General features: G+C 34.8%; 2 protein-coding genes across 4 annotated transcripts in view; both read right to left on the reverse strand.

Annotated features, from left to right (window-relative positions):
- The window catches only part of LOC145690204 (uncharacterized), a 300,212-nt gene that overhangs the window by 79,515 nt on the left and 194,881 nt on the right, over window positions 1-25,816 (reverse strand). The window lies entirely within an intron of this gene.
- On the reverse strand, window positions 1,371-7,772 carry Hmgs (hydroxymethylglutaryl-CoA synthase). The gene has a single exon (XM_081764865.1). It carries the CDS (start codon window positions 7,123-7,125, stop codon window positions 5,704-5,706), a length of 1,422 nt encoding a protein of 473 aa, XP_081620991.1. The 5' UTR covers window positions 7,126-7,772; the 3' UTR covers window positions 1,371-5,703.

Raw genomic sequence — 25,816 nt, forward strand, 5'->3', positions numbered from 1 at the left:
GTTAAGAGTCAGGTAAATACAATTGTATCTTGCAACGTTTCGAGGGCTGACATTGTTCTCATCTTCAGGCAAATATGATGGGGAACAGAGTACGAGGAATATATAGTTTATGTGTATGTGATTGGATCCTTCTGATTGGTGGTTAAAATGGCGGGATATGATTGGTATCCATGTTTGACTCAGTTGGAATCATGTGACTATGTTAAGGTTTATTTTTTTCTTGCGTCATTGCAACCGCTTTTTTATGCTCCTATCCCAAATAATAGAGTATTTTGCTATTATTTTAGTATCTGTGAATAAAATCTTATGTTTCAGATTGATGCTATGTTCGGCCAGCCCCATCATATTTGCCTGAAGGTGAGACAATGTCAGATTCGGAACGTTGCAAGATACAACAGTATTTACCAGGCTGCTAATCCGAGAAGAACTGTTTGAAATAAGAATCAATTAAGACTACGATTGACTTAATTTATTTCATCCCTCGCCATTTAGGTATCATGCTATTCCGTAACATAACTATAGAGGGGGAGGGGGGACTGCTATATAGTGTAATGTTTTACTAGTGAGACAACATACGGAAAAATAACACAAATACAATACTGTGAAAATATAATTTCATTATTTCCATCTTTGATGTCACAAGTCGCACAATATGCAAATATCCGTCTATACTTTGAATACTGAGAAGTGCGAAGAACGGTGAACCATATTTAAAAATAAAAAACACCACTAGTACTTCGGATTGTGCATACAGAGCATGGATGTAATGTGCAATTCTACCACAAAATTGTACACATTAAATTTGTGATTCCATTCATTATCACCGATCAACTTCTGTATGAGAGCTCGGTATATTATATTATTACAAATCTTGCAAATTTATCCTTTATTACTTAATCCCAATATACGTTCCTCTTTAATCTGAATTCAAGGTCACAATCCCAGTTTGTGTATTGTGACAAAAAAATAAAAATCAGATGCAGAAGCCGCGAATTTTCACGATTTAGTGAGCTTGAACTGCCTAAACGTCAATACTGACAACGCAGATTAAGAGTATTTCACTGAAAACTGAGTTTACTCGGTAGTTCTGCGATATACACTCACCTATGATACAAAGGATACTAGGTCGATAATTTCGTGGTATGATACATAGCATCCATCGGGTCTTCTTGAATCCTCCAACTTTACCCCCCTATCAATTTTTTTATTGTCATTCATCCGTCTTCTTTCGCTTATAGACCAAGCTTTTAACTACTTATACCACGTTAAAAATACAATATCACCTGATCTCTGATTAATAATATTTTAACCTAAAAAATTATTAAACATAAAGCAAGTTCTAAATATTTTAGACACAAGGAACACAAAAATTACTACAAAATTATATTTATTTTTAAGAAAATCCATTTCATGTGTTACTTAATATTATATATATATATAATATAATTAACAAGGACAATAATATACTTTAATATTTTGTAAGCCAAAGAACAGTGGTGCTTTTGATGAGCACACTTACAAGAAATGTTCAAATTATCACATCATAAAAAAATGCAAATATCTTCCACCTTTTACGAAAGTCTTCTTCAATTAAATAACATAGCTGTAACAATTACTAGCTGCTGAATTTGATCAACATACAACAAATTAGCACCATAGCTTAAAAATTGCATGATAGCCTTAATTCATGAATGATAAAAATTTCCTACTCTTCTTACATCACTTTTTAAGTACACTTCGGAATAAGGCAATTCGATGAAAGAAGGAATTACTAAGTAGCTTCATTTCTATATTTAAAAAGTTCGCTTTTCCTTCTTCACTATAATAGGCATTTGTTCAAATAATTTTCAAAAAAGTGGTCCGCTCTGCAGGAACGAAAATAGTTTTCAGAGATATTTCGAATTTTCCTTAAATTTTAATTGCCCATTATAGGGAACAGATCTCTATTTTAAGTGGTGATAATAGTTTGATTTCACAGTTTAGGGTCCCTCTCCCCGCAAAAAAACTATGCGACAATACCCGCCTGTAACTGATTTTCCTTCCAGCAGTGCGATATTTTTTCCTACTTACTTGGAAACTGTACTCTGTGCACAAAATGCTTTCGATATTAAAGGTTCTATTAAAACGTAAAAGTTATAAGTTCCCTTCAAGGTCAGTTAAGTGCTCTAGTAACCATTCCACACAACAACAAAACGGAAATATGGCAACAAAATAATGTAAACAGAACATTAAGATAAAATCCAAATTACCCTGGTATCCCAGGCAATAACATTAAAAATACAACTTCAAAAATACTCATTAATATATCTTTTACATCATATATACATCACTAACATAGAATTTAATGGAAGATACAAAACTGCTAAACTATAATACTAATATTCGTGGCAATGGGAACCAACGGAAAAGAAAATCATAATACTTCTATCAATAATATACATTTTTATATGTATATCATACCTCGTGCGAAATCAAATACTGCAGACTAGTCATCTCAAGGCAGCATAAATGAACCTTACTAGAAATTTTCAACATCAGATTCACATATCACTATCATGCACAAGTACATTATGATGTCTCCGAATCAGAAAGTAGGTGGAATGTTCCTAATCACTACAGCATAAAATCGGTGACATATTTCTTGATCAGCAATAATATATTCATGATCTATATCTGTTAAAGGAGGGATGCGTGACATAAATAACTAAAATGGTCATGCTCTCAACTCACTCTGCTTCCAAGCGCTAAAGTATGAATTAGTTAACATTAACAATTACTAATAAAATCCTTGAAAATAATTCGACCTTGTGAAATTTCTCAATAACAACCAGAACTTGCTGCCATCTCTGTTGCCATTAAGTTATAAGTTAATAGAAAAGTCATTACAACTCAGATCTATTAATTTTATGCTACTATCTGTATCCGTACGCACTTCAATGTGAATCGGCACTTTCCATAACAGATCATCAGTTAAACATAACGTATTTACATATTGGGAAATGAAAGAAAATAATAAATCAAGTAATGTTATATTACAAAGTAACGCCAAGTTCAAATATGAACTAATGTTAAAATACTCATGAATTGCAAAAACAAGATCTACCTTATATTCTGACACAACAACTTTGTTTAAAATCAAGAAAGAAAGAGAAAAAAAAAAAAAAAAAAAAAAAAAACAGATCACATACTCATTTTGAACAAACAAATCTGATTCATGACTCCTCTTTGTTTAAATTTGTAATACTTTTGGTATTTAAAGAATAATGACAATAAACGAAAAACCATCCAATATAGAAATCACTGTGCAAAAGGTTAATTCCAGTCCGCCTTCAATAAACATGCACAAACACGACAGAATTATTTGTTACAGGACTCCGCATTAATTGTCTCTGCACATAGCAATCCTAAATCATACACCATCAAACTTCAACGAAAGACATTACTAGAAAATTAACCTATTTACTTAAGGGGAAGAAAAGATGCTAGATTATGCGAAACACACAATTATAGCGTTCATGGGAACTCAGAAACAACATGCGTTCGAAGGTGATATCACCTACGCACAAGAAAGAAGAAGAAGAAAAAAACCCACACAAGTAAATCATACTCTTGACTATAATATTCCAATTAATAAACAACCTAACTAGTCCGAGCTTTGAAAAGTTGGTCGGAACTGACGCTTACACGAGAAACAAATAGTGGATACTTAACTGTACTTATATATCTAAGCATGATACGATTTTCAAGTGTTATTGCAACAAGAAGTTGTTTACACCTTACTGAAAAGGCAGACTTTATTTTCTCATTTTTATTCCTATCAATATTTCCTGTAACGACAAAATCGTGAATCAACTACAACTCTTTCTTATATTTAATACTTTTCCCCTCAACAATGCTACCACATAGTGGCCTGCAAACACATTTCTAGCAAAGAAGCAGTTTTTCTCAGGCCATACTACATCTCTCTCTACCAAAACTCCAAGATGAGACTTGTTTATTATAATCTTGTTGAAGTTAACTCTTCAAAAAAGGAGAAATACATTTCAGTGATAATGTCAACGTGTTAAGTCAGATATGGTATTACAGCATAACATATAATAGACATAACCGCATAAATGGATAAACATGAACAGTAAACTAACGTAATTTCTGTGTAATTGTCATATCTTGGAATATTTTGCAAGTAATTTCTTACTAAGGTGTCCTTTCAAAGCCTGGAGAGTACAGAGATGTGAGGAGAAATTCTTTGGCTTGCAGTTCTTGTGGCAAAACCCGGAAGTCTAGAAACCACGCTTCACCCCACGACAGGACAAATGAAGTTGAAAGATAAGATTTGACATCGTTGAACAATTATAAAGAAATACTTAGGCAATGAGGAAGACGCAAAAGAAGAAAAATTAAATAAATAAATCGAAGATTTACAATTCTTCTTATTTATGCATTTTTGTATACAAATCATTGGTGTATTAGCGCGTAGTACGTCACGTACCTGTGTGGTCTTTACTGCCAAAGCATTTCTTTATAATTCGTCATCGAAATCGAATCCTGTCTTTCAAGTGTTACTTATCTTAACTTCATCATTTTGTCTTGGCGCGGGTTGAAGTGTGGTTTCTAGACTTACAGGATTTGCCACAAGAACTGCAAGTCAAAGAATTTCCCCTCACATCTCCGTTCTCTCCAGGCTCAGCAAGGACACCTTTAATGAGAAAATAACGTAATTTTATTGGTTACATTTTCAAAAAAAAAAAAAAAAAAAAACGGTAGGTACAGCGAAATAAGTTTTCAGTCGTTAGTATCTTTCATAGTCCAGCACCAAATTAGAAACCCTGTTACCAATCTACTTGCCAATGCACTTTGTATGAATGTACACGCATATACAAATAATTTATTCAGCATTTAGTTAACATATATTTATATATACACGTTGTCCTGTAGAACAACTATTTAAGTAACACCTGGAAGCTATGCAACAAGGTAACTTGGAAGCTGTAATATCCTTAAACACAATTTTACATACAACCGCCACCATTAAAACAAATACTGTATATTGCACACATACTATCTATACGAAGTTTAGATATACATTACGTTTCAGTAAATTTCTCGTGGTGCAAAATATGTGTGTTTAAACAGAAAACAGTAACGCTGTCATTACACTGAATATTTTAGCTTAGATCTTAAATATAATTTATTACACGTAAACGAAGAATAAACCTAAATAAAAATACAGATTTAAAAAAATGGCACTGTTAGACAAACCATCAGATCAAGTGCAAGTGTTTTTTGGTCACACTTGTTGGATCATATGGTAAAAATAATTATATACCGGTATATATATATATATATATATACATTTCTGCACAAACTTAATAGTGTACTGGTAGACAAAATGGAGTCATGGATTACATTCATATAACTAGTACTAAACATCACAGCATAAGCAACAAAGAAAAATGCTCTAAAACTCATGAAAACTATTCGCATCCTTTCAATGAAAAGAATTTGCAAATATTTTTCTACAAACGAAGATTTCAAAACGTTCGTCCATTTTAAGCAGCAGCCTGGAGTGTCTTACGTAGTAATCTACAAATAATACCGTACTACTCTTTTTCATACTATTGTCAAATGTTACAGAATAAAAAAATCTTTCACCTTTCACTTACTTCACATGGGTAAATGTTAAGGTGTTATCTATAGCCACTACTAAGATTTTAAAGCAGTCCTCTCATATTTTCGCCGATGCATTTCATCTACATATGCAAGGTACCACGTACCTGGAAATAAGGATTCAATGCTCCCACTAGGTGTGTAAGGTGCTTTGTGATTATTTACTTCACGTACTTTTAATGCATCTGAGAATTCTTTCGGTGGAGTTTTCTGACGAGCTGCTAGCATCTCTTTCACATACGAGAGATTATCTATAAGCTTAGCAAGTGGTGAATCAGCACCACAATCTTTGGAAATATGAAGCGAATACATAGATGCAGCCATACCTGACCCATAAGAAAAGAACCCCACTTTTTTACCTGCGAGCTCATATACTGGCTGGCTTACTAAAAGAGAAACCAACCCACCGTACAAAGAGGCGGTGTACATATTTCCTATCTGATTAGCAAGAAGAAGACTTGGCGCTGTCTTTGCCTCATATATTCCTTTACTGTAATTCATAAAAGCCTTCTCAATATCCTTGTCAAAATAAGTTTCCTCCAACTTAATACCGTGAAATCTTTCAAGACCTACGAAATTCTTGGAAACATCTTCGTTTCTTGCCAATAAGAAATCATTTAAAACTAGTCTTGCTAATGACTTCTGCACAAGTTTGCAGTATGGAGAGTGAAACAACATAGCATCAAAATTTTTTAACCCAACAGACTTGATTTTATTATTATCAGGAGATTCAAGAGCACTTTCTTTGTGGCAGTATCGCTGGTAACAATGATCTAAAGCACTTAGGTAACACTGAATTGACATTTTACCGTCTACAATCGGATACTCTGATGCTAAATTGGGTTTATAGAAATCATACGCATGTTTCATAAAAGTTGCACGAAGACCCCTATCTATGACCAACGGTGCGTTTGGACCTATCAACATCGCAACTGCACCAGCACCTCCTGTCGGCCTTGCACTACCTTCTGCATAAACAGCGATATCTGCTGTTACAACTATAGCATATCTTCCATCCCAAGCACTTGATTCAATCCAGGCTAAAGCATTGAACAGTGCAGCAGTGCCCCCGTAACATGCATTAGTTGTATCTATACCCTCTACGTCAGAGTTGCCACTCTCTTCGAAAAGCTGCATGAGAACAGTTTTAACACTCTTAGACTTGTCGATTATAGTTTCTGTACCAACCTCCAGTCTTCCAATGTTTTGATACGAAATGTCGAACCTCTCCATCAATCTCTGCACAACTGTCAAACATAATGAATGGATATCTTCTCGATCTGTGCAAAATCCCATCTTAGATTGCCCTAATCCAACAGTGTATTTCCCCGCTGAAACTCCGTCAAACTGTTCCAATTCTGTTTGGTCCACATATTGTGATGGAAAATACACTTCCAAAGCCAAAATGCCTACGTCCTGAGGCCAATGATGATTCGAATTCGAAATTATTGATGTCATGGCGAAATATATGAAGAAAAAAAAAACTAAAAAATACTACCTTAAAAGTGCAGATAATAAATAAGCAATACTCTTATAGTTTGTACCACATTATTCATACAAAAACAAAATAAACGGTATTAAACGTCATGTAAACTCTTAGCACACACTGTTCTTTGATCGCCGTACTGACAACACTAATTTTCTACATACACACCACTTGAGCACATAACGCACTTTAATCTTAAGTGGGTCAACTTTTCTCTGTCTTAGGCATGCATGCCTTTTCACCCAAATCACTGATTCGGTTGTCGTGCCACATACACACACATAACATTAAGAAATGAAGAGTACAAGTGTACCTTTATTTTGTTTACCAACTACTGTTTAAAATAGGAAGAGCGTGTATCTCACACGACCATGGCCCAAGGGCACTCAATGAGATCACGAATACAGCAGTTAACTCGTCCTCGCTCGATTCAAAACAACAACTTTCTTCCCTCCAATGCTTCAAAGTGTAAGCTGATCCTCACACGCTTTGTCAACACCCACTTCTGCAACATTAATGTTTAGACGGCTGCAGTTCACGTACTTTTCAAGCGAAGCTTGCGTCACAAACACAGCGCGACGACTTCATGTGCTGCTGAATCACCTGCATACCAACTAACAACTGAAAAACGAAACGCGTGCGTTCAATGTTGCCAATTATGATGCCAAATTCCTTAATGTTCTTTTTTTTTCTGTAACACGGAGTATTTATACTCGCAGCTAACCATAAACTTTATTTCAACGAATTCAAATGTGTACTAAACAATCCTATTAACATTTCCAGTGTTTCTAAAATCTCGCCAAACTGTTATAATTCTTTGGATATTGCAAACGCTCACTGATCAAGTGTGAAATTATTCAAATATTGCTTTTTACAAAAGTGTACGTACTCAGTGCGTGTTTTGAAGACCGAACTGCAAACTCTTCATTGATTATTCTCAGCAGATTTTCGTGCTTTTATAATCCATAATTACAATAACGCTGATTTTGACATGACCTTGTTTTCACAATTAACATAAAAATAGTAAAAACCTTCTGAACACCATGAAGCCAGAAGATCAAGGAAATAAAACACTTTTATGGAACAATAAAACGGGTTACGTGATGGAATTTCGAAATAGCAATAATATACATATTAAGTATGAAGATAACGAGCATTCGAAGAAATTCTTAAAATGAATACTTTTTGATGCAACTCACACGAAGGTAAACATTCTGCATTTTGCACACGTAACTATGAAATCCAACTTGAAATCTTCACACTTTTCTCTGGGAGGACCGGACTCAGTGGCGTAGGGAAGGGGTGGGCCCAGAGGGGCGGGCCCCCCCAAAGCGGTCCGACAATGTACTTTGGTACTTTGATGTTTGTAATTTTTTTATATATTTTTATGTTTATATACTTTTTTGTTTGTAATGTTTCTACATGTACCTATAACAGCACTTGGGCCCCCCCCAAACACACATCCTGGCTACGCTACTGACCGGACTAACTCTGGAGTCCTAAACTATACTTCTGGACTCGCTGCCCCCAAATAGACAGAGTTCTTGTGTTGAAAATTAAATGATCAAATTATCGACAACGAACTGAGCACTCAAGTCACCTATGAAAAATCTTATTGTTGCACGAAACATTCATACGGCAAGTCATTCGAAAAGAGAAAAGCATATTATAATATGTAATGCAGAAACCCACATTGGAAATTTCTAGTACAATAAATTAATCTCCAACATACTTAACGTAGGCGCTTTAATGATTGTGAAAGAATCGATGGGGTGAGAATGTGGGAAGAAGATGGAAGAACCCGAGAAAATTTACGAATAAAATGTTGTTCATCAGAGACTCACAAGTCCTGAGATCGAACCAAGAATCCCTAGCATCAGAGATGAGTAACCTACCACTGAGTAATCAAGTCCCCTTCCACCAAGGAAGACTGTTACGACCTTACAGTTATTATGAATAATATGCTTAGATTTAAAACATTACATAAAATGGGTATTAAATGACTGAAGAGTACGGAGTTTATATATATATATATATATATATATATATATATATATATATATATATATATATATATATATATATACAAAACTGTATTTATTTACATTCTTGGCAGCATGACATTTGGATTTTTCGATAGCGTAAGAGCACTGATGTCAACATTAAAATATAGGGGGAGCAGAGCGGCTCAGTGGTAGAGCGCTTACATCTGTGTGTGAGATTCCTGGTTCGATCCCCGGCCAAGTAAGCTTGCGGTGGACAATATCGCGTTCATGGGGTTTCTCAGGGTATTCTCGTTTCCTCCCACATTTTCACTCTACCAATTCTTCCACCATCATTTTCTCTATCACCGTCTTCCTAAACCTAGCAAACATAAGCGTCGGACGTTAAACTTAAAAAAATATATATATATGTGCAAGAAGCACACAAATAATTCCTTCTAGAAGTGCGTGGCAGATTTAAACACGCGGGGATTTTTTTTTTAATGCAACGCTATCCCTATTTGTTCTCTTGTCACCGATTATGAAACAACTGGACTAAATTGAGTTGTCTTCTCATTGGAGTTGATTGAAAGTAATTCTGAGCAACCTGCCCACAAGTATACTTCCCCTTATTTTCCTATTGCCTATGAAATTAATAATTACATGGCAAGTCTTCAAAATTCAGAAAGATTGCTGGATGCTTATCCCAATACTATTCATGAACTGACAAATCGCAACTCTTAAAAAATGAAATAAATTTAGAAAACATGAGTCATGGAAACAATTGCAAAGTGAAGGTTGGAATCTTAAAACATGCGGTGAAAATTAGGAGTGTTGCCAGTTTTTAAGATCGAATAATGGACGTTTCGTGCACATTAGAAAAGTCCTAAATTCATACTGGTTAACTATAGAACAAAGATAAGCATACCATTGGCTTTTGGGGAAAATGTATTATTAAAAATTGGTGCCACATGCTATGGTTTTGAGTTTTCAAAACTTCACTTTAATTCATAATGGCGGATTTCAAGATGGCTGCCGTCAATGATACCCTTATCGAATAACTTCTCTTTAGACATAATATGTATTACCGAAACCTTTGTCCACTTGTTATCATTAATACGCGGGTCAGAAGTGGAGGTAAGGGACTTACGCACATAGTAAGTAAAACAATTAATATGCCTGTAACTTTTCACCAAATGAGCGCACCTTAAAACTAACTTCACCATTGTCTTTCTGATTAAATTCTAGCCCGAAATTATGTATCATATTACCCTATTCCCATTTAAAAAACTTGACCTTAATTCAAAATGGCGGATTTCAAGATGGCTGCCGTCAAGGTCATACGTACCATAAGACTTCCCCCTAGGACCTATACTTTTCTACGTGGTTATTCTTTCATTAACACTCCGTTTACAAAGGGTAGTAAGGGACTTCTGAAGTAATCTCTATTAACCACATCACAATCTTTAAAAATTATTAAAAAATAGAAAACATGCACCATGGCAAAAATTTCTGTCATCACAAGTAATCAATACATGTCCTCTATCAACAACAAAAAATTCATTTTAATCGGAGCCGGACAATTGGGTGATGTCCCTTGTAAGTATAGACCACACCTCAAAAACCGAAAATGGAGCTGGCCGTGTTGTTGACCTTTCCCCGCTGCTCCTGTTTTAGGGTTCTTATCGTCATTTGTGAGCTGTAAATATATGTGGAAGTTGCATTGGAGAGAGAAGCTGCTTTTGTTCAGGCCTGTTCACAAAGCTCAGTTACTCTTATTTCAATGTCTATAATTTTAGAGAGTGAAACAGTAATGCTCTTGAGGGTAGTTAAATGGAAGTATATGAATAAAACAATTGCTTAAGAACTTCAGTCTTTTACAAACGCTAATGCGCTTTGTTGTGTTTCTGCGTCCATGAGTATGTCACGTAGGGATGCCAGACGTCCGGCTTTTGGATAAAAATTGATGTCCAGCTTTGTACTCAAGCCGGACGCACTTTTATCCTCCTTTTCGAGTTTGGAGACTAAATAATGAAACAGGGATGATTCAGGAGATGAATCAATGAAACAGGTTTTCAAGATGCTTAACGTATTGCCAGAATGGAAATAGGATAAATAAGTTGTTAGTACCATGACTTTATTAAATACCACAACTTAAAGTACTATAAGTACTAGCTGAACCTGCGCTCTCTACACAGCGCATCATTTGCATATGAGCATAAATCTCCTTCTCATTCCTCACCACATATGTACATGTCCCTTTACAGACACAAGTGAAAGGCGTCTTGATAATAATAATAATAATAATAATAATAATAATAATAATAATAATAATCGGCAAGGGGTATCATAAAGGGGAGATTTTTTCGATTAATTTTTCTCAATATCTCGCACCGTTTGCAAGATTTGCGCCTACTTCCGGTTGGAGTTTCTAATTCATGTATGACCAGTGTTTTCTTTCCTCTTGCATGCAGTATGTAATAAGCAAATACATTACATATACAATTAATTATAATGTCAGTTATATATGGTGTTCATTGGGCAAAGCACAAAAAATAAAGATTTATCTTAGACTCGAGAAATGGTTATCCTTCCTTTTTCATTATTCTTTGGCCATGAAACAAACGCCTGAGACATATACAATCCCAATAAACAACAATGTGCTGTTGTAATGTATAACACATAGGATATGATGCTTTAGTTTTTTTTTTTTAATTTCAACGCTTCCAGTGTACCCTAAAAAATGTAATAAAGAAATAATGGCCATGTCTTTTTTTTAATATTCAATTAGAAGTGGACAATCTACGCAAAATTTCCAATCGATCAGTGAAAACGTCATCTTCCTACAGCATGTAGTTTCCGAGATCTCGTTGTCGGATTGACCATAAACATATAAACGTCCTCAACATATAGTTTAAAAGAACCCGGAAGATGGAAGCACAATTCACATGCATTGATTTTAGAGAAGGTTTATTAAAATACAAAGGCTTTGAACAATAATTTTATATCATAAACTTTATGAAAAAGATATATTTAACTAATTTAGGCTATTTAAAGTACAAATACTTAAAATGTTTGTCTCTGTTAAACGTGAAATCACACATAACCGTAAATGAAAGATTTAAAGTTAAAAATTATAGGTTGAAGTTCGGGCACTTTTAATTGCTATTGTAGCATTTTAATAGATAGATTGCTGCCTGCTAGTCAGTCATCATTTTGTAGTTGTACTTTTTGTATTAGAGTTATTTTTCTATATTGTCTCTTTGTTTAAAATGTGTTGTTTGATATAATCTGGAAGCAAGCTTAGGTTTCGGTAACATAACTTTTCTAGTGATTTTTCTTAAAAAGTCAAAGTGTCCTCCTTTTTGTTTTATAAATCTGGCAACCCTAATGTAGGGTTGCCAACTGGCCGGTTTTTCACTGGCCTGGCTAGAAATATTGCTGTTATTTTGATAAAAGCCGGTGACCAGTACAAACGTCCTACCAGCCCCTTTATGACCGTTTTTTTTAATTGTATCTTGTTCAAAGCAATTTCATCTAGTTCAAAGTATAGATTTAAAAAGTAACTTTCATTACATAAATCCAAACCTGTCACCTTTCACCATCTATCAACGATTGATATATTTTGTTCATCAATTTACATAATTTTAAAGAGATGACAGGGACTGTATCAGGGGAAATTTGAAATTTACTTGTAAGGAATTTTATACATTTATTGAGAGTGAAAAATGGCTTCTTAAAGCAATTTCCTGTACTTGAAGTATAAGTTTAAAGAATAAATTGCATTTTCCAAATCCAAAATTGTCACATAAAGATCCAACTTCTGTTCATGTGTTTGGATAATTTTAAAGATCTGGCAGTTACTGGTAAATACAATAAAATGATCAATGCCGATTTCAGTTTCTCATTTATAGCACAATGTATCTATTAAGCTTGTTAGTGAATGTGCTAAGAGTATATAAAATACAGGCGTGCTAATGCACTTTTGTTCACGACAGTATATGTATTTCCTTCTCCTGAATGGATGCGAACAAAGATACTTCACATTTAGACCTATATCACAGGGAATTTTGAGAGGGTGTAGTTTTTATTTTCCAGAGTTGGCAACCCTACCCTAATGTCACGTGATCGATGGAGGCTTCTTTGCTTTAAAATTGGGAAAGTTGCCCCAGTGAAATCGAAGCAAAGATACCCCACTTTATAACATTAAAGGTTTAAGATTTCTGTTCGGGACAACCAGTTTATGACGTGTTGGAAGGATTTGTATGTTCGTTTGAATGTTTTAAACAATGTTTGGTTTGAATATGAAACACTAATTGTTATGTAATAACCTGTAATTAATTATTCATTTAGAAGCAAACGGGAAATTCCCGGTTGTAGTGGTGGCTTGGTTTCCTGCTTTCAACGATGTAATATTCTATTTATATTTTTTTTTCTTTTTGCTGTTTATGTGATTAATATTGGACTGAATGAACTTCAGCAAGCTGAATCATAAGAATGTGCATGAACTGAATTTTAAGCCGTTTGTGCGAGCTGAATATGTACGTACAAGGGTTGTTAAAAATACTAAAAATAGCCTTGGGGTAGAGGCAAGGTGACCAGACGTCCCGTTTTAGCCGGGACAGTCCCTTTTTTGGAACCGTTGTCCCGGTTTTTTCTGATTCTCAAACGGGACGCCTAAATGTCCCGTTTTTAAGGAAAAATGACCCAAGTGTCCCGTAATTATTATTCTAAATATAAATAGTCAATGCACATTCTACACTCTTCCATACTAACACTCATTGGGAAGGTTCAGCCGTGTCTGGAACTTCCGAATGTTCAAGTGGGAATTGAGTGTTCTGTGGTTCAAGTAGGAATTGAGTGGGAATTCTGAGTGTTCAAGTAGTTAAAAGTATTGTTGGGTAGTACTTAAGTTAGAAACGCTGTTATCACTTTTACCTGTGTATTTTGTAAATTAAAAACACTACTCAGTCCCAAAATGCAATCTGAAAGTCAGATATTTACCCCCCCCCTCTCCCGTCTCCGATTCGTGTGCGTCCCGTTTTTGCAAGTAAAACTTCTGGTCACCTTGGGTAGAGGTCTTGCGACACACACGATTTGTCACAACTTCCTTTATCTGGTTGAATTATTTTTAAAAGGTAAATTTCTGGGTGAATCAAATATCCTTTCATTTCAAAATGAAGAGAATTTCTACTAATAAATTATTGGGGTCTATTTACCAGTAGCGTAATGAAAAGGGTTACCAATTTCTCCAGCTTCATGGTCACCATCATAGATACTCTGCCAATATTGGCAGGGAACTTACAGCAACTGAGAAGCTTCTATGCTCCACGCTCTTCCGCTAAGCTCTTCGTCCTCACCTGCAATTTTTCTGGTTTGATATCGTCCATTAATTATAGTCTCCTTCGCCCTCTCTCCCCCTCTTCCCTTCCTGTCAAAATACCCTCTGTCCATGGATCGAACCAGGGGCCTCTCACACTACAGGTGAATGCTCTACTACTGAGCCACTGTGTTCTCATTTAAAATATAATAGCATAGTTACCTATTAGCAGTGGCGTATTTACGATTTTGTTTCGGGGGCGGCTTTGCTAACTTTCGGGGGGGGCTTTGCCTGAAAATGTGAAAATTATGCAAGATATTTCATATGTATTAGTATAGTAAGTAAGATTTCGGGGGGGGGGGGCTTAAGCCCGGAAGCCCTCCAGCTAAATACGCCACTGCCTATTAGGATTGGAAATGCAACCTCACAATTTGTGGAATAATTTCATAACGTTGTATAAAATGAACTACGTAACTTCCAAGAAAGAAAAATTTTAATTTGATGCCCCACGGTTACGTTCTTTAGGCTAAAGAAGGCGAATGGATAATTAATGCAAGTGAGTAATTATGAAAGAACTGGTATAATAAAAATGTTGCGGGAAACGGGTGAACATCGAGAAAACTTACGGACACGATGCTGTATACTATAAATCCACTATAGACTGGAATCGAACCAGATAACCCTAATCCCAGAGTGAGAGCTCTATCACTGAGCTACTATGCTCCCTACAGACTTACAGATGGGTAATTGGCAGAATTCTTCTGTATTGTCTTATGCCTTTCGATACGCCCAAGGTTGAGTTGTTTCCAACAGAGCTTTTTCCCCGGGAGGATGCATACATATTTGATCGAATTTCACTTTCACAGCTACATTGGTAGAATATATATATATATATATATATATATATATATATATATATATATATATATATATATATATATATATATATATATTACAACGCAAATTTAGTGGAAAAGGTATGACAACTGAACAGTGGCGGATCTAGCAAGGTGCCCGGGGGCCTAGGCCCCCAGTTTTTTTAGTGCCAAAAATAATTCAAGCTATTGTTTATTTATATATATATTTTAAAGTTTACAGTAAACTCATGACATACTTATCATAGTCTGGGTGTGGCTGGTCCCCAAGTTTTTACCTTCTAGATTCACCACTGCAACTGAAATTCTTCATCCTTACTGTACTTTTGTTAATTAAAAAAAAAAAAAATACTTTTCGTCATAGAACATGGAAAGGGCAAACATTTGGAGTGCATTCTGTTTTGTAAAAAGAACTCAAATCACAACTTCTTCTTTAAAAACGAAATTTAACTTTTAAAATAGATTAATATTTTATACAGTTACTGTATTCACGTTATGTTTTGAGAGTTAATACCAAATAATCTCGAAGACCTCTGGATATAGTTATTTTCTTTAAATGATTTTTAAACCCCTGTGAAAAGTGATTTTTAATAATAATAATAATAATAATAATAATAATAATAATAATAATAATAATAATAATCTTAGGGATTTAACAGGGGAGGGTAAATTTGAAATGCTAAGGTTCTTGCAATTTAGATGAATGTGAAATACATTTAAATTGATCTTTATTAGGATATAGTGGGTCTTATAAGATTGTACTGTTTGAATGTCCTTCCGTTTGTCCGTTACTGCGAACGATAATTCTTGAACAAATGTATTTTTTTAAATTATCTTGTTTGCAATAGACAGCTACAGCAATCATTATCTTGGCTAAGTTCATTAATGGAGTGAATCCGTTCACGTCTTCCCATGTAACGGCGTTTATCCTATATCCCGCTCAATATCTATAACATTCCCTAGCTTCTATGCAACCTGCAGGAAATAATGTTGGTTACTCACAATGAACAGACACGGAACCACGTGATCCTATTTACAGTCTTTTAGCAGAGTTTATAATTGGGGAGGGAAGCTATTTAGGTAAAATAAATTATGGAATTTGCACCCATAAGTAATAATTTAATAAGATAACTTAAAGCAGGGATGCAAATAGCCACTCGCCCGTATAATAACTAAATAATAACTGATGACAGACACCATATCCCCTTCGACATTTTATTCTATCTATAAAGAAAGTGGCTCAATCAACTCTCCAAATCCAAGACTCGAGCTCACTTTTCAAAAACTAGAGTACTAGCTAAAATACAGGATCTTAGCAGTACTCTTTTCTGCCCTCCTACTTTTTTTCATATTTGTTTCACAGTTTTGGCTAGAAATATATAAATGTGTTTTGCTATGCTTGCTTATTTTACATTGTAGTTACCGGGGAAAACATAATGTTCGGTTTAAAATGTTTAAAATATGGAAAACGAATTGGATCCGAGTAGCCGTTGGCTACAATTAGAAATTGAACTTTGTATGAGAAATTGAACTATTGTAAAAATTTTGTTTTATCCTGAAAAATGAAATTGACTTCGTTGTACACAATTCCAATTACTCATTTCTTCAAGTTATTATGGATTCAAAACTTAATTTAAAAAAAAAACTTTATATTTACATATTCAACAGCTATCAGCTTAAACAATCTGTACAGCGTCAAAGTTAAAACTTTTTTTAAAAAATATATGATTGCTGTTTATTTTTCCTTAATTTGTTTTCATTATCATACTTGTTTGTGATGCATAGAAACACTTACTATTTCACTGTACGAAATAATAATTTTTCTTGGCTGCCAAGAGTGCAATACAAAACTTACAAATTGCGATGTAAATTTAAATTTGTTTCGCATTTTGCTACGTTAAAATCAAAATCTAAAAAACGCTGCTCCGTACCTATATTTGTTTTCAAAAATTCCCACAATTATGCTGCACAGACACACTTTAATACCTCTGTTAATACAACCACATGAGCATTAAATAAAACAATAAACTTATAAATATAAACTACAAATAATAATACACATAATAATTGGGGTTTCCTGTAAATTGACAACTTTAAACCTAAACAAAGGTTACGGTAATTATATATTGGTTTTAAAATAGATATATTCTACTCACAAGCTTTGATTTTAGAACGTATTTACGTAACAGTAATTAAGCAAAACCTTACGAGGTCAAGCAATAAAATGTTATTTATAAGGTTATACCAGACGGAAAAAAAAAAACAGAATAGTAAGGTCAATATATACATAAGAATAAAGAACTATGCTAAGAGTGCTGTGAGTTGGCATTAAGATAGTATTAGTTTATTCACAATAACAGGTAACCAGCAACTAGATTCAGATACTGTAAATATCAAAATATACTTGTTCTGTTCTGTAATGTAAGGTAATCGATTCAGTTAAATAAAATCCCAAGCAAAGCATTATATTACTAATGGTTATACAGTTTCGGCATTTAAAAAATAACACAAATTTTAGGAATGATAAAAAAATGCATCAAAAGATTGCGATATTGGCCAATAATTAGTTTTTAGATCAGGGGCCACAACATTTTTGAACGGTCTCTAAATCGATTTTTTTTTCCAATAAGCATATCATACTGAGTTAACTGATAGTTTGGGTTTGACTACACTATATGTAGTTCTCCAAATATAAGGCGTACAAAAAATTTTTTGATTGAAATACATTGGATCTTTTGATGCATTTTTGGATCAGGGGCCACAAAATTTTTGAACGACCCCTAATCAGTTTTCGTACTTTTTACGGAATAAACACATCATACTGAGTTAAGTGATGGTTTGGGTTTGGCTACACTATATGTAGTTCTCCAGATGTAAGGCCTATAAGAAAATTTTCGCCTGAAATATATTGGATATTTTGGTCAAAAAAGAAAAACTTTTCATCAGACATATGATTGCCTAGAGACAAGAGTTGAAGCTGTCTCATTTTGGGAAATGTATTTGTTTCTATTGAAAAAAAGCTGCTTTCCCTTTTAAATTTTTGTCACTACATTGACCCTCTATGTCTACATTTTCCAAATAAAACTAATATCTTGTCTCACCTTCCAGACTTTTGTTTATAATATGCAATATCTATATTAAATTGTCATTTTTGGTTTCAATTTTATTAATTAAGATTTGACATATCATCTGCAGTACCTCTCAGATCTCGATTCAACTGTCGTCAAATTTGATGCTATAGGCAAGAGTACCTCTCATGCAGAGCGGCGAAGATCTCATGCCACAGTAATAGGATCACAACATAGTAGATGCTTACAAACATCCAAGGTGTTAGAAGACTTTTGAGCGGTACTGTAGTATTTATTGTTTTTATTTCAAACTCATTCAGCTGTTGTTTCAGGTTTATTAGTTATGATTCCTTTATTAATTAAACACTAACCAATCTTCTTATGATGTAAATCTTCGTCTTATACATGCTCATTGGTATGCGTCTACGCATGACTTACGTCAACATGGAAAGAACGTGCAGAATGTTAAGCGTGTGGACTAGTAATACCTGTACAGCTAGATTTGTCACTCAAATGACATATCTATTAGTATGAGTAAAATCAAGAAATGATGCATAAAAAACAGTTTCGTAAGACATGTAACAGTGCATCAAAACATTGTATCTAAGTAAAATTAACTTATCCTTTTTACCGAAAGCAAGGATACGACAACTGAAAATGTGTGAAAATATGTTATTCACTTATTGGACGATTTTTAGTTGGGTGATGTTTGGTACGCATTTATAAGTTCATCGTTATTACTTCTGATTTTAAGTAGCGGAATTTGGCAGCTTTAATTCACGTAGATTTCTAAGCGACATACGACGCTAAGTCACCACAAGAAACTCTTCCATGCTCTAAACGGAAATCGAACTTAAGGAACAATTTTAAAAATTCGCATGCACAGAAGCATATAGTTAAGCAAGATGCAAAATAATCACAATCGAAGTGGTGGTAGGTGAGACAGAAGTGTTTTAAAAAATCGCACTGGAATTCGTCGGCATAAGAAAAGCTCACATCTTTGAATATTCATAATGATTAGACTACAGTATGTGGAATTAACGATACATGGTTGTAGATCATAATTAACTATAATTGTTTATTGTATCTTCCCACACAATTAGTTCAACCGTGTGGCTCCGCGTAGCGTAGTCGCTGATGTTTTCGTCTTTGGTGCGAGCGATCCTGGGTTCGATTTCCGGTGGGGCCACCAAGTCGATGATGATGATGATTTTGAGTTTAACTTCCCGTTCAGCAGCGAGACTATATGAGACGTGGACCTACTGATTAACGTGGAATCCGAACCACATGAGCTTCCGCCGGGAATTGAACCCGGGCCTCCCGCGCCAAAGGCGCGTTCGCTAACCGCTTAGCCACGAAGGAGCTCTGCCACTCAGTCGAAAAAGTGTAAACAGCTTTTTACAGGCCAGCCATCCTGAATGAGGTTTTCCTGGGTTTCCTCATTCATGCGAGACAAACGCCGGGGCAGTACATAAGTTATAAGTTTCAGGTCGCTTCTTTCCTTTACTTTCCCCGGATAGTATGCTCACCGAGGGACGTTATCCCTCATATACGTGACGGGTTAAATGGCCTTAGATCCCGAAAGCCCAGAAATCTAAATCCTAGTTGAACCGTTAATTGTATATGAAATACAAGCTAATTTTGTATAAATTACTATAATTAGTTTGCAAATAATTATTGATAATATTGTTATCCCAGTAACTTATCAGTGGGAGAATTTTATTCGAAAAATATTACGTGGACAATTCCCCTTCATTCCCCCCCCCCAGGATTTCGCATCCTGTTAAGGGATAACAAACTAGCATGTTGATCGAGTTCGCTTCTTATTCAAAAATTCTGGCTATGATAAGTACTATCGGGAGTTTTCTTATAAATAGAAAATTGCTCAGGAAAGCCGCTAAAGATATTATGTAGATCAATAGAAGATACAGTGTAAGAAAGTTCTATAACCTTGTATTCGACTATTCAAATGAATATGACAGAAACCATATAGCTTCATGCATTGTGAATGAACACTTGAAGAATAAGATAACTATTTCAGAGACCGTTAGAACTTTCGTGCTGAAGTGAACTCCTTGAGGTCTCAAAAATCTTTGGAATGTCACTACGTCCGGTTAGATGTATCCAAAAAGAAGCACCACTCTCACCATGGCGGTGAAAGTTATCGGAGAAAATGGGTCGCTAACTGAAATTCATCCTCTCCTTACAACATTGTATGTATAGCAGCTAATGGAATAACATTCTATTGCTTCTTCAACATCTTTTTTCTTTTCATCCTACAGATAAAGTTGACTGCTCAAATCATTTTTTTTTTTTTTTATCGTAATAAAGACACTCGGGTCCTTGAAAGGGATCTCAATCGAATTTCTCGTAATGATACTGACTAATGTTTGGATTGATTAAGTCTTAATAAACGAACCTAGTTGGATCAAGGCTTTAAAAAAGCAGGTGTTTTCTTTGATTTTCAGAAGTTAGTCGACTGTGAATATATGACGACGGAGAATATTTTGGGATATCCCAGAATTTTATATTTAAACAAAGGTAATTACTACGAAATCAAACAGAAATTGTAATAAAGTCTACAATATCATTTGATGATTTTGCTTCTGTTTCAATACGTACTATATCCTTTTAGATAACAAACATGATTCATCAATTTCTTTCTTTCTTTTTAGATACGTGTAAAATAGCTTTATTACTGTTTTTTAATTCTAATGCTTCGTCTGAATCTCAAAATATATGGGCTGTGGTAGCTCAGCGGTAGAACGCCTCACACCTCTTGTGCAGGGAACCTTGGTTCAATCCCAGCTCGCTCCAAATGAGCTTTCTGGTGGACAAACACCGTGTGCTGTGGGTTTTCTCGGGGTTCTCCCATTTCTTCCCACATTCGTTACTCCAACATTTCGTTCATTTCTCATTATCACCATCTCCTTTAGCCTAGTCGCCATATACGTGGGACGTAAAACTTAAAGATATCATTTCATTTTTTTCTCAAAATCTATGTAATGATACTTTCAACGTCATTACGTTTAAATGATACACATGAAGACCAAAGAAAATCATGATAAACGAAAATGGACAATAGTAATAGAATTTATGAACAATACAACGGGAGGTAAGTAAATATTCCAAGAATATGCACACATATGGATTTGATTCATAGCAAATTCCATATGGACGAAACGACATTGGGAAACTCGAAGGAAAAAGAGCTCTCACAGTGGATCTCTATAGATTCAAAATCTACGAGAACATAATACAAAACTAAATAATAGAGTTTATCCTTGGATGGATTATTAGTGTTTCGCATTTGGCACAGTTAATGCAATTTGAACTCCACGTTATTGTAGGTTTCACCTCCGGTATAGATTCAGTGCTGAAAAGGACATTAACTTCAAACATATACAACTAAATAAATGTTTAACTCGATAACTATAGTAAGTACTGATACAAGTTTAATATCAAGATTATATCACGAATGATGGTTTTGACGCAGGCTAACTTCACCGGAATTTCCTTAAACTACATCTAGTGAGTACTGAAACACTACATTGATGAAATTGAAACAAAATGTTCAATTTAACGTCCCTTGGTTATGTATTTTATGCTGAAGGATATGAACGATTAATAAAAGTGTATGATTATGAGACAACTGATGGGATGAAAATGTTGAAAGAAACGAGAACCCCGAGAAAGCCCACGGACATGATGTCATCTACAATTTTAGATGGCTTGGGATAGATTCAGAGACTCTTCGCACTAGAATGAGCGCTCTACTATTAACCCCTTACCGCATGCCGTGCCATATATGGCACGTACCCTTTTTTCACTTTAGCTTTTTTGTGGTTTATCAAAGGCATCAAATGACTGTTTTGTTTGCTGTGTGAGATATTGACGTGTATGAATAAGAGATTTTGGTGTCATCTGACATGTTCTTTGTGACTTGTGTCATATATGGCACTTATTTATTTCTCGTCGGAATTAAGTGAAAAATCTAAAATTCAAGTTTTAATTCAGTTTTCAAGTTCCCATATGAGGATTTCAAATACTGTTTATTTTTTCGCTAAAAGAAAAAAAAATCATGCAGAAAGGGCTTAAGGCCATCGTTCTTCCCTTAGTTTGAAGCGATATAATTTTAATTTTTATCAATGTGTTTTATCTCAACAGCCGCCACTGAGTCGGAAAGTTATTGCAGCAGGAAAGGGCTAATTTCTACAATTGAGTAAAATTGTCTCTCTCCAGTAAAATAAATAAATAAATAAATAAATAAATAAACAATAGTTTTTTACAAAATGTTACGTAGATATATACAGAATGCGGTAGAAACAATCAACATGTTACAGCGTTTAATTTAATTTTTATTGTTGAAGGTTGATGGTTGTTAATTTCCGGCAAACGAGGAGGCCTGGGGAATCCGTGCGCAGGGTCTATAGTGTCTCACTGCCGTATTAGTGAACCACGAAACGCTGGACACTGGAAGAGCGAATTTATGCTTGCTCACCAATCTTTTGACGAGTAACGAAGTACATTTTCATGTCATAGAAACTATGAATAAACGCACGCTGTAATATTGGTCCTTGAACAAACCATGTGGGGCTTTATGCAGAGTCGTTCTGAAGCGTGATTAGTGACACACTAAAGAGTTCGACTAACATGTTTCCTGCAGTAGTCAAGCATTTAGTATGATGCTAATCATACTTCAAAATGACTCTGCATAAGGCACGTGAAGTTTATGAACGTTTTCTGCATTATTATAAAGTTATAGTATGTATTGGGCCTATTTCTTCGAAGATGACATAACAGCACGGTGTATTCTTACGGCTAGACGATACACTATCATAGCTGCGTCAATGAGATGGTGCCACTGCACACACTGTAGTCATCAGCATGTTAATGTGCATAAATTGTCTCCAAGCCGCTTCATTTTAGAAATCTCACATAATCGGTGCGTTCCCCCGATTTTGGTGCTTCTGAGAATTTTCTGAACCAAGAGATATTCAAAACCAGACCAGCAAACGTAAAAGAAATCAAGTAACGCACCCGCGATGCAATAAACAATACATACTACGACACACTACAACAGATAATGGCAGGCTTAGAAAAGTGCACCCGAAATGATGGTATATGTCAGAAGAATGTGAATTTTAAGAACTGACATACGGATAGTTATAAAAATAATGGAAGACTTGTGGTTTGTAACATGTAAGGTTGTGAGTTTGTAACAGTGAGGATGAGTATGCAACGCCTGGCCGTTGTTAGATGATCGTCTGCAGTACGTCAGGCGGGGTAAAACAGAGACGTATGTTGAAGCGTGCACATAGTCGTTATGCAAAATAGGGTTGGGTTGATTTTTAGTTTAACGTCCCGTGCAGCAGCGAGGCTATATGAGACGTGGACCTACTAATTAACGTGGAATCCGAACCACACGAGCTTCCGCCGGGAATCGAACCTGGGTCTTCCACGCCAGAGGCGTGTACGCTAACCGCTTATCCACGAGAGAGATCTCATGCAAAATAGGAGACTTCCCTGTTACAAAGAAACCAAACTGTGGGTGCGTGGTTATTTGGCACAAATGTATCTAAAGTGGGCATGGTTGGTATGACGCGAGGAACACGCTTGCCGACGAAAGAATGATCCTCGTATAGTTCTGTTTCTACCACATATAACAGAACTACGAGGTCAACAGAATACGTGTCAGATTTTGGCAATACTCGCTATTCCTACAATATCAATGGTATTGAATTAACATTTCACTTCATTAAAATGAAAGTATGGCTAATGCAATCTCTATAATTATAACACGCTTCTCAAAGTTCGTTCTTTCGTCGGCTGCTGTACAATTCTATAACATGAGACAGGCTTTCAATTGTAAAATTTATACAGCACACATCTCATGATGAACGAAAAAAAAAAAAAAACATTAGGAAAAGCTAAGGAAAACTTGGGCAAATGATCTTCAACATTGTGTCTTAAAACCTTTCACATGTTTATCTTAGAAGATCAAAACAAGATCTCAAAACCTTTTGTTATAAAACATGTTGAGCTAAACACACAACGATGTTATTGTCATTCACTGAGTTTCTTTCTGAGGATAAAAGGTCATTGGTGTTATGAAGACCAATGAAATACAAAGCATGGCGTGAAAGAAAATTGCACACCACTGTGCATTAAGTGTGCAAATGATAAGCAAGTTCTTGTTTCTTTGACTATTTTGCCATCGATATGTATCATGCAAACATTTTGCTTGTAATGGTAATTACAGAACAACTATTCAAAATAAGCTGTACAATGTTCTTCCAGTGCTACCCTGACATATGTAATGTTGAGCATGTAATGTTCACATGATCCTGGATTTTTTAAAACTTAAAATGTCTAATGTTATATCAATATTACTGCTGTTAATACCGAAGTTCTAATCCTTGAACTTATAGTTTTAAAAAAGCGTAAAACATGATCTGCCGTGCAAGCGGAAGAGAGGTAGTGGCAGATTGATGCCAAAAACTAACAATATCTTTATTTCGTAAATTTGAGGCTAATTATTGAATTCAGAATACTACTACTACTTTAAAATTCCAAATCTAATTAGGTAAGGTACATATTGATAAATCACTATAGGGCTGTAGTTGTAATCAACAACTCAAATAGAATTACAGCGGAAAGCAGTTAATATTTTTACATCGAATGTTCCCTCATAGTGAAGTTTCAAACAAACCAATATATTTAGAAAATGATAGGAGAAGCCTCAAACTATTCAGTACATATAACGGAAACGACAACAGAAATTAAATAGTACTGTTTTCCTTCTTTTTTAAAAAAAAAAAATCAAATAAGACCTATCAGATACTAAATAAATTGTTTTGAATTTGATCGAATAAATATGCAGTAAAAATGATATTATATTTTCAGTAAAAATGGAATTGTTTAAGACTCTAAGTTCATTTTTTTAAAAAAGCAAGAAAATGTTGGGATTCATTTTAACCAACAAAAATGACTTAATTCGAGTCGTTTCCAAACATTGCATGTGTATAAAGAACAAATAAAAAAAGATAATAAACAAAGAAGAAAATATGATATGGTAACTACTGCTGTAGCCACACAGCTTGGTGGGTAGTAATTCTGCAACAAGGTGTCTACTACAAATACAGTGAAACCTCTAAATAACGGATACCGATAGGGCATAATCCATAAAAAAGAGAGGTCTCCATAACAAAGAGGTTTTACAAATTTAATTTACTGACAGCTTATTTAGTAATCGTATGCATTATACTGCAAATACATTGTTTATTTAATGTAAATGATGTATAGGCTGATATGAGACGTTCCGAATAGTAAGGGCGAAGTCAACAAACGTTATAAGCAATGAGAATGCTGGGAAATTATATTTGAAGTGTTTGAAATGAAATATTTAAGTTTTACGT

This window comes from Thermobia domestica, chromosome 7 (genome assembly GCF_964235325.1).
Source record: "Thermobia domestica chromosome 7, izTheDome1.hap1.1, whole genome shotgun sequence".
Lineage (NCBI taxonomy): Eukaryota > Metazoa > Arthropoda > Insecta > Zygentoma > Lepismatidae > Thermobia > Thermobia domestica.